Source organism: Gymnoscopelus microlampas (genome assembly GCF_963454915.1).
Source record: "Gymnoscopelus microlampas genome assembly, chromosome: 14".
Taxonomy (NCBI): domain Eukaryota; kingdom Metazoa; phylum Chordata; class Actinopteri; order Myctophiformes; family Myctophidae; genus Gymnoscopelus; species Gymnoscopelus microlampas.
Genome location: NC_139951.1, coordinates 49,752,811 through 49,763,630, shown reverse-complemented (window position 1 = coordinate 49,763,630; position 10,820 = coordinate 49,752,811). Strand labels below are relative to the sequence as shown.

General features: G+C 41.0%; 1 protein-coding gene across 1 annotated transcript in view; it reads left to right on the top strand.

Annotated features, from left to right (window-relative positions):
* The first annotated feature begins 10,297 nt into the window (after window positions 1–10,297).
* The window catches only part of nudt13 (nudix (nucleoside diphosphate linked moiety X)-type motif 13), a 27,942-nt gene continuing 27,419 nt past the window's right edge, over window positions 10,298–10,820 (top strand). Inside the window, exon 1 of the mRNA XM_084078562.1 lies at window positions 10,298–10,412. Coding sequence (XP_083934688.1) covers window positions 10,330–10,412 — 83 coding nt within the window. The 5' untranslated portion in view covers window positions 10,298–10,329. The remainder of the gene's footprint in view (window positions 10,413–10,820) is intronic.

The following is a 10,820-nucleotide window of genomic DNA, read 5'->3' as shown; positions in this document are numbered from 1 at the left end:
TGTTCCAACATACAATAAGGTCAAACTGAAGAGGTCCTTTATTGTCCATCAGACCACATTGAGGCTTAATCAGGAGTTATAGGCCAGGGGTAGGCTGAGAGGTGGACACTGCTCTTGTCTCCATATGTCTTTATGTATGTATTTTGCTTTTGTCTTTTTTTGTGTCATGTCAAATGTGTGTACTGTTTATGTGTTGCATACATGGCTGCAGGGTCGCAAGACAAATGTCAGTGTGAACTGACAATAAAGTATTATCGTATTATCGTGTCGTATCGTAGTACATCTTAGAGGCAAATATTATACTTTTACTCCACTATAATTATTTGACAACTTTAGTTGCTAGATACTTTGTGGATTTAGATTATTATTACAAAACATACATTAACATGATTAACCACTTCAGCTCTGCATACATTTCGGCCATTTGAAAATAGCAGATCTACAAGCTCACAATGCGTACATTTTGAATGCCGGACTTTTACTTGTAACAGAGTATTTCTACAATGCAGTATTGATACTTTTACTTAAGTAAAAGAAAGAGAAAAAAAAGTACTTTTCCACCACTGTCACCTTCCAACAGAACAAGGAGCCTGTAAGCACAGCCAAGATAACAAAGGAGTGGCTTCAGGACAATGTGAATGATTGTCCTTAAGTGACCTCATTCCTAGAGCCCAGACTTAATGGACCCCATTGAACATCTCTGGAGAGACGTGAAAACGGCAGAGCCCCGACGCTCCCCATCCAACCTGATGCAGCTTGAGAAGATCTGAGGAGAAGAATGGTAGAAACCGCCCCCAAAAAAGTTGTAGCGTCATTACTTACGTTTTTTTGCAATTTTATGCGGTGAAATTGCGGGAAGTTGCGAAATATGCGGAAAGTTGTGAAATATGCGGCAATATGCGAAATAGGTGATATGCGGAAAGTTGCGGAAAGTTGCGAAAAATGCGAAATATGTGAAAAGTTGCAAAATATGCGGAAATATGCGATGCAAATTGCATATTATGCGATGCGCATATTATGCGATGTGATGCGGCCTTTTTGAAAAAACGTTACCCCCGCATAATTATGCACCATTTTGCTGATTATGCGGTGAATTCTGCGATCGCATAATCGCATTTTTCTGGAGGGTCTAATTACTCGAGAAGAACTGAGGCTCTAATCGCTGCCAGAGGTGCTTCAAAGCATCGAGCAAACTTTTTCACTTTGTCATTAGATCCACAGTTTGGATCTGGTCACCATAAAGAGGTGGTGAATACTTTCACTATAGGCACTGTGTAGCAGCAGTGTGTGTCCACAGAAAACGTGAAGTTCCCCGCCCCTGTAACAAGCCCAACACTGAACGCCCCATCATGGGAGAGCAGTGGCCGTGTGAAGGCACGACAGGAATGCACAGCAACACAATATCACCCTGGAAGAGTAGATGAAGAGACACGGGGGAGTGAACTTCATTCATCTTATCTCGTTTAAGCCATTAAAACCGGGAACGCAGCCGTGTAACCACTTTAACCATTATGTTTTATACTTTTTGGGCTATTCAAAAATAGCAGATCTACAAGCTCATAGCGCGGCACCGAGTGCCGCGCTATGAGCTTGTAGATCTGCTATTTTTGAAAAATCGTGAAGATTTGTGCAAATCTTCATATATATATTTTTTTAAAGCGAACATTTTTAACTCAAATCTTTGTTTCTGCGGGGGGGTCCCTGGAACAACGTGTTTTGAGATGGGGGTCCGCGGTCAAATACGTACCATTTTGGGGGTCCTTGACATGAAAAAGTTTGAGAACCACTGATAATAGCAACATCCAGAGATTTAGAAGACATTTTGTAGAATCCCCCAGAAGCAAAGATTTGTATAATCCTACCCTGTGCTTCACAATAAAAATATTTGAGACAAACGTTTGCTTTAAAAATATTTATATTCAAAGATTTACACAAATTGTCATGATTTTTCAAAAAAGATTTGCGGATCTACAAGTGTGCCGCGCTATGAGCTTGTAGATCTGCTATTTTTTGAATAAGTATAAGATAATGGTTAAGGTGGTTAAAATGACAGGTGCTTTCTCGGTCTTAGAGGGTTAAAGCTGAGGATAATGTCACAGTCAGTTGAACGCAGCAGAAATAAACACAGGAACCAGTGTGATGGAGTCAGGATTTTAGTGTTTTAACTGAACCCATTAAAGGGATAGTTCACCCCCAGAATTACTTTTTTTCTGTCAATTAGTCACCCCATGGAGACTTCATGGATATTTTTTTTGTTTTTGTCTCATTCCTAAGACAATAATTTGATGACCAGCGGACCGGTAGTGAGCTTGTATATCTGCTATTTTTGAATGGCCAACGAAAAAAAAACTTAAATGACACAGATGCTCTCCCAGTTTAAACGGGTTAAAGGAACACTTCACCTCTTTTTCCCACATACAGTATCTTCATATAATTGGTCCTCGCTGTGAGCTTGCTGTAAGACGACACCATCAGTGTCTGCTTGGTCCGTGTCTCAGAGGAAACCTGATGCCTACCAGTGGTTAATGATTATCATCACAGGACGACACAAGGTGTGTCTTTGTCCACTGGTTCTGTGGTTGCAGTGTCACAGGACACACAAGTGTCACAGGACACATATAGGACATCAGTGTTTGGGGACATTTTGGACATTAAACGAGTCCAAATAATTACGTCCCTGTTGTTTCTATTGCAGCAGTTTCATTGGGTTAGGGCGAGGTGTGTGTGTGTGTGTGTGTGTGTGTGTGTGTGTGTGTGTGTGTGTGTGTGTGTGTGTGTGTGTGTGTGTGTGTGTGTGTGTGTGTGTGTGTGTGTGTTCTACCCCTGAACCACTGCTACCCCTGCAATATTTTCTCGTCTGTTACAGAAAATAATAGAGTTACAAAATGTGTGTAATAATGTTTTAAAACTGGGTGGGGGGAGAGGGGGGGTTGACCACATTAGTGGAACCTACTGGACCTTGCAGTGATTGTATAGCTTGAGGATCCGGTCTGTATTCATCAGCACCGTTGTTCTATAGAGTGTAAATTAAGCTTTAGCTGGAAGGAATGAAGACATGCATTCAGGGTGGTCCTCTCTCTCTCTCTCTCTCTCTCTCTCTCTCTCTCTCTCTCTCTCTCTCTCTCTCTCTCTCTCTCTCTCTCTCTCTCCACAGCAACAGAAGCATGTTGCTGACGCAGCGTGGGATTCCTTTAGTTCAGCAGGCGGCTTTGGAAGCCCCCTGTCTGTCTGTCTGTCTGTCTGTCTGTCTGTCTGTCTGTCTGTCTGTCTGTCTGTCTGGAGAGGCGTCTTTATTCTGAATAGAGTGCCTTGGATTTATCGTGGTTGTTTGTGTGTGCGTGTGTTTGTGTGTGTGTGTGTGTGTGCGTGCGTGCGTGCGTGCGTGCGTGCGTGTGTGTGTGTGTGTGTGTGCGTGCGTGCGTGCGTGCGTGCGTGCGTGCGTGTGTGTGTGTGTGTGTGTGTTTAATGTATTCTCTTGTGTTGGTCTGGGTTCTCTGCAGGATAGCCTGAAACAGATTACCATTTGGAGAAGGAGATGAATAGATAGACAAATCTGCTACAAGATACTTGTACTTTAATGTACTGTAGTTCTAAAAAGCGTACTTGCCTAAAAAAACATCCTCAAACATCTGTAGGTTTCAGGGACTATACCTTTTTTTGAATACTGTCTATGTGGCGAAAAAGGTAAATCCACGGACCCTTTGCCCGGTGTTCTACCGCTGCCACTAGCCCAGTGGGACCAGGGACGTGCACAGATAGACTCTAGGTGGCGCTAGAGCACCCGCCCTTTGCCCTCTTGACCAGAAGTGCCCTTTTGAAAAAAAAGGAAAAAAAAGTGTTGTTTTTTTCCAGTTTACAGCAGGGGTCTTCAACAGGGGGTCCGGGACCCCTAGGGGGTCCTCAGAGTTACTACAAGGGGGCCGCCAAATCTTTATGTGATATGATTTTTCTTTTTACCATAACCACTCGAAACCTAGCATCCCTTTTCTGAGGAGAACTTTAGCCAAAAATAGCCGATCTACAAGCCCACAACGCCTCGCAGCGCGAGGCGTTGTGAGCTTGTAGATCTGCTATTTTTGGCAAAGAGGTATAGGTGTAGAGGGAAAAAAGAGCAGACCAAGTAAACAAAAAAAAGTATAATTTACTTGAGCACCTGCCCCTCAAAATGTCTGTGCACGCCACTGAGTGGGATCTCATCTCTGAGCTGCATAGCGGAGGGAGAGGTTCGTGACGGGCATCGTTTCAATGCAAACATGTGACTCGTCGTCGTAGACAGTGGTGGAAAAGTACTTAAGTAAAAGTATCAATACTGCAATGTAGAAATACTCTGTTACAAGTAAAAGTCCGGAAATCAAAATTCAAAAGTACAAAAGTATTGGTATCAAAATGTATACTTAAAGTACCAAAAGTAAAAGTACTAAAATGTTTGAAAATAGCTGATCTACAAGCTGAGCTTGTAGATCTGCCATTTTCAAATAGCCTAGGTATAAAACAGGGCTAAAGTGGTTAATGTATGTTTTATTGATTGATTGATTGATTGAAATTTTTATTAGGCAAAAAGAATGTAAAACAACACAGTTACATTTATAATACTTTTGTCTAAAAGGTCCGGCCAAAAAAGTCCTTGCGGGCTTGTTTCCATTGGGGTCCTTGAATTAATTTCATAGACATATATAGTAGCAACCAAACAGTTCAATAATCAACATAAGAATACAGAGGGGGAAAAAAATACCATTATGTACAAAAAAATATATATACAAAAAAAAAAAAAAAAAAAACATTAGAAAAAAAATAAAAAGTATGTACAAAAAAAGGGGGAGGGGGGGGGGTCGTCTTTCTACAGGGAAACTGGTACTAGCTCCTCTTTAGGCCTCCAGAAAGATGAGTTTTTAGGGCTGTTTTGAATGAGCCCAGCGAACTGCATTTTTTATTATGTAATAAGTGCTAATTGCAAAGTAACTCAAGCTTTCAAATAATTGTAGTGGAGTAAAAGTACAATATTTGCCTCTGAGATGTAGTGGAGTAGATGTAAAAGACAGTATAGACAATTGGAAATACTCCAGTAAAGTAAAAGTACCTCAAAAAATGTACAGTACTTGAGTAAATGTACTTAGTTACTTTACACCGCTGGTCGTAGACGCTGTGACGATGAGCGTGACGACGTTCAGCACAAAGGACATTCCTCCTCTGTGAGTCAGAGGGCAGAGGTCACGCAGTCAACTCCAAATTAGCACTGGGCTCTCTTTGATTCAGAGGAACTGGCCCATGTGTGTGTGTGTGTGTGTGTGTGTGTGTGTGTGTGTGTGTGTGTGTGTGTGTGTGTGTGTGTGTGTGTGTGTGTGTGTGTGTGTGTGTGTGTGTGTGCGTGCGCACAGCACGCTTTACTAATTTAATTTCAGCTAATCACATAAAAAAATTAAGATTCTTGACATGTTCTCATCTTATTGTGTCAAAACTAAAGAGAATAAAAACAATAATGAAAACCACTCCGATTAATAACAGAAGACACACACACACACACACACACACACACACACACACACACACACACACACACACGGCACACACACACACACACACACACACACACACACACACACACACACACACACACACACACACACACACACACACACACACACACACACACACACACACACACACACACACACACATGTCCGAACATCACATTAACCCTTTTAGACCAGGAACGCATCTAATTTAACTTTTTTTTTTGGCAAATCAAAAATAGCAGATCAATATCTCTTAGTTTTATTGTTTTCTTTCCATTTGTGATGATTTCATCGATAAAAAAAAAAAGAAAGAAAAAAAATAGTTTTTATTGAATGAATTGTATGCAATGACTATGATCTGTGGGGATGGGCAATAGACCTGTATTTTCTATCTTTTTTATTCCTCTCTTTTTTAATGTGATGTATTGTTCTACCCTGTGGGCCACGAGCCTGTAATAAAGTTTATATATAATATACAAGATCATATGAGCTTGTAGATCGGCTATTTTCGAAAAAATCTTGAACATTTGTGCAAATCTTTGAATATATATATATATGTTTTAAATCGAACATTTTTAACTCATATATCTGTGCTTCTGGGGGGTCCCTGGAACAGCATATTTTGAGATGGGGGTCCGTGGCCAAATACACATAATTTTGGGGGTCCTTATTAACATGGAAAAGTTGGAGCACCACTGATATAGAAACATACGTTTTTTCAAAAAACTGTTAGGATTTAGAAGACATGTTGTAGAATATACATTCAAAGATTTACACACATTTTCACGGTTAAAAAAAAAATCGCAGATCTACAAGCTCAAGACCTGCTATTTTTGAATAGCCTAAGACGTTGGTTCTCAAAGTGGGGTACGGGGACCCCCAGGGGTACTTGAGGGGGTTCCAGGGGGTCCCCAGCGAAATGATGGATAGGAACCAAAATGGACCCTGGTAACTCTGAAAGCGTACAAATGGAACCAAATGGACCCTAACGGGTCCATTTGGTTCCATTTGTACACTCTCAGAGTGAAATTAACATTGATTTTACAATATAAATTGGGGTCCCAGAGATAGAGATGCCATTAAATGGGGTCCGTAGCCTAAAATCTTCTCTTATGGGGGTCCCTGGCATATCTTTTCAAATGGGGGTCCGTGGGCTAATAAGTGTCAATTTGGGGGTCCTTGACATGAAAAAGTTTGAGAACCACTGGCCTAAGAACTCTAAAGTGACACAGATGCGTTCCCGGTCTTAAAGGGCTAAGTGTGATTATTCTTTCCAGCGTTTCTTTTATTTTCTCACTTTAAAACGCTTCTTGTTTGGAGAAGGTTTTTTAGGCGGCAAAACACGGAGGGTGTTGGCGTAGAAACACACGACACGGTGGAAAGAGGGGCGTGTCCATTTCACAAACACCTGGCCTCCCCCCCCAACCCCTGGACCTACGTTGGAATTAAGCAGCGGTGGTAAAAGTACTCAAATGTTTTACGTAAAAGTATCAATACTGCAAAGTAGAAATATACTTCGGAAGTCCGGAATTCAAAATTAACTTGAGTAAAAGCACAAAAGTATTGACAAAAATGTACTTAAAGTACCAAAAGTGGTTTTGAAAATAGCAGATCTACAAGCTCACAAAGTGTCGCATCGCGACGCGTTGTGAGCTTGTACATCTATGTAGATTTCCAAATAGCCAAAGTAATCTACAAAGTAACTAGTAACTAAAGTTTTCAAATAATTGTAGTGGAGTTAAAGTATAATATTTGCCTCTGAGATGTAGTGGAGTAGAAGTAAAAGTACAGAAAATTGGAAATACTCCAGTAAAGTAAAAAATACCTCAAAATTTGACTTAAGTACAGCACTTGAGTAAATGTACTTAGTTACTTTACACAACTGGAATTAAGTTAAGTCGAAGCACAATATTATTGTTGTTACTTCATGGCCACCGTCCTGGTAGAACATAAACAGAGGTCCTTTGGGATTCAGCAGGTTTTAAGTGTATGAATGACTCATGTGAAAACTGAGAAAATAATATGTCGGCGTGAATGTTTTTTTCTGGTTTCGTTTGGTCTTTGACGGCTGGAACCGACTTCAGCAGAGATGAGTGTCTCCCTCAATAAGGCCTTACACGTTTTTATACTAAACCTCTGGACTAATAAATAATTTTTTGGGGAAAAATCATAAGATTTTTTTTTCAAGATTTTTCAAAAATACCCAAGGAAATCTAAAGTGACACAGATGCGTTCCAGGTCTATGGGTTAACACAACAGGTAAATGTCTGTCTGTCTGTCTGTCTGTCTGTCTGTCCTGATCACTATAAAAATTAAGTTGATAAATGGGTACTCTCTCCTGATTGGCTGACATTTTGTCACCCACCTGAACATGTATTTTCTGTGTATTAAAGAGCTGGAGAGAAAAGGAGACCCCTGTGACTTAACACACTCTATAGCAATGATTTCTATCACAATATAGAGCTTTAACCTTTTAACAGAAAACTTTATGTTTTAACCAAAAAAATATCAAATGTCCTACTGTGACACCTGCCCAGTAACTGAAGCAACAGCGCCATCTGCTGGACTGATTGCTCAAAAACATGGCGGGGCCTCGTGCCCCAACCTTTATTTTGAAGGACCTGACCGGAAGTGCTCTCATGAACACCGGTAGGCGAGGTGACGCACACCGGAAGTGTCTGTACCTTAACTCTATGGTCCGTACAGAAACATTATCATGTTTATAACTTTATAGTTATTTAACGTCTTAAGGTGTTTTATTGTTTTATAGAAAAACATACCCGATATTATTATATAATACACGTATTGATGTTAAATTAAATGTATTTAAATAAAGAATAAAGTTTTAGACTTACACAACACATGCTGCTGGGGGACAGTTGGTGCGCAGGGAGCGGTTGCGCAGCTTCATGCGTTCCTGCAGATCTGTACAGCGTTCACACATAGAAGCCATGTTGTTCAGGCCCATCCCCATGATGTGGAGATCTAATAACATCGGCTGAGTCTCTCACTCACACAACACTGCAGGAGGCTGGCTGTTTGTTTCTGAAGAGTACTGAGGTAAAACTACTCTGTCAGTGTAATTAGATTACATTTATGTCATAAATAAATACACTAAGTAGAGATGTTATGAATGTCACGGTGCACGCGCGGGTTCACCGCTCGTGCGCTCGGGACTGAGTAGTAGCAATGAAACTGATTGGAGACACGCGTGTGTTATGAAAACATATCCTCCATGTTTGTAGTCCTTCAAGTGCAGAACATGTTTGTAGTCCTTAATGTACAAAACTCATTAATAACCCGTTTCTACTTGTGAATCTACAGCCGTTATATAACACATGTTTGTAGTCATTTAATGCACAGAACACCAAAAGGGTAATGTTTTTATTAATCAATATTTTTTTAATTTAAATGACAGGAGTCTGTTATTTGTCACTTTTAAAACAAACACACACACACACACACACACACACACACACACACACACACACACACATACACACACACACACACACACACACACACACAGAGGAATTAAGCACCTTGTCCTCCAAATAGAGCGACTGCCTATAATGGAGGAGATTGATCAGTATTTTTGCAGCCTGCTTTGCCTTATACTACACTTGGACAACCTCACAATCCTCATTTTAAAATAGTTCAAAGCGATGTACATGGACACGTTTTGAGCTTGTAGATCGGCTATTTTCAGTATTTCAAAATGTTTTTCAAAATACTAAAACATTGGAAAAAAGTGTAGGCATTGTAAGGCATTGGTTCTCAAAGTGGGGTCCGGGGACCCCCAGGGGTCCTTGGGGGGGTACCAGGGGGTCCCCAGCAAAATGTGATAATATAGCGTCACAATAATTTTAACCTTTTATACTTTGGCTATTCAAAAATAGCAGATCTACAAGCTCATAGCGCGGCACCGAGTGCCGCGCTATGAGCTTGTATATCTGCTATTTTTGAAAAATCGTGAAAATGTGTGCAAACCTTTGAATATATATATTTTGATGTAAACATTTGTAATTCAAATCTTTGCTTCTGGGGGTCCCTGGAACCAAATATTTGAGATGGGGGTCCGCGGCCAAATACATATCATTTTGGGGGTCCTTGGCATGAAAAAGTTTGAGAACCACTGTTGTAAGGGGTTTGGCTGCACGCAAGATAAGGCCCTAAGAGTCATGCTTATTGGGACCAGGACTGATTCAATTTGGTTGGGAGCACGTTGAGGCGAAGATGAGAATATCCTCATCAATCGCTGCATTTTCTAGACACATTTCAACCATGTATTTATGTCCACATAAAGGAGAATAAATACAGGGACAAATATTATAGGTACAGTAAGGTTATATTCGCAACATCATGGCTTATGTCTTCATGATACAATAGGCATGTCACTCAGTACTCTATGGGTATAGGTAACAGTATAAGTACTCAGTACTCTATGGGTATAAGTAACAGAATAAGTACTCAGTACTCTATGGGTATAAGTAACAGCGTCCCCTGCCAATTATAGCAGAGATAGCGCGATACTTTGCCAACACACACACACACACACACACACACACACACACACACATACACACACACACACACACACACACACACACACACACACACAGCACAAACTTCACTGAAAGTTTCCATAACAAAGCAGAGATCAACTGAAAAAGTGTGTTACTGTAATGAATGAATATCTTAAGTCGCTGTGTGTGTGTGTGTGTGTGTGTGTGTGTGTGTGTGTGTGTGTGTGTGTGTGTGTGTGTGTGTGTGTGTGTGTGTGTTGTGTGTGGGTGTGTAGTCCATCCTGGCGGCCATGTTGTCACCACTGAGGGTCCTCCTGTCCACTAGGTGGCGCCCTGCGTCTCGCCTGTGCTCCGGATACGTGGCCAGGATGAGGTGAGGAGCAGTTACACACACAGGCTGGTGGTTCTCAACCTTGGGTCCGGGGACCAGCAGGGGTCCAGATGGGCCCTCATGGGTCTGTAAGCTCTGGGCTCTTATCCGTTATGAAGGGTTAATCCCAGGACCTTAGTTAAAGTTGTTCTGTGCAAATTTCCAAAAAACGACTTTTAGCAGCCTCTGCTGGTCATTACCGTCACTGCAGGCCGTTCGTTTATCCTCTGTTACCCAGAATTCCATTCGTTTTCACCGGAAGACGGAAGTGTTTCAAAAAGCGTTCTTTTAATTGTTTTATACGATCTGTGGATCGTTTCTCTTAGCCAGTGGAGCTTTAGTTACCGTGAGCTGTGTTTTCTTTTTCTGATTTTTTTCGTTCTTCAAATCATACAATCTGTTAAAATCAGC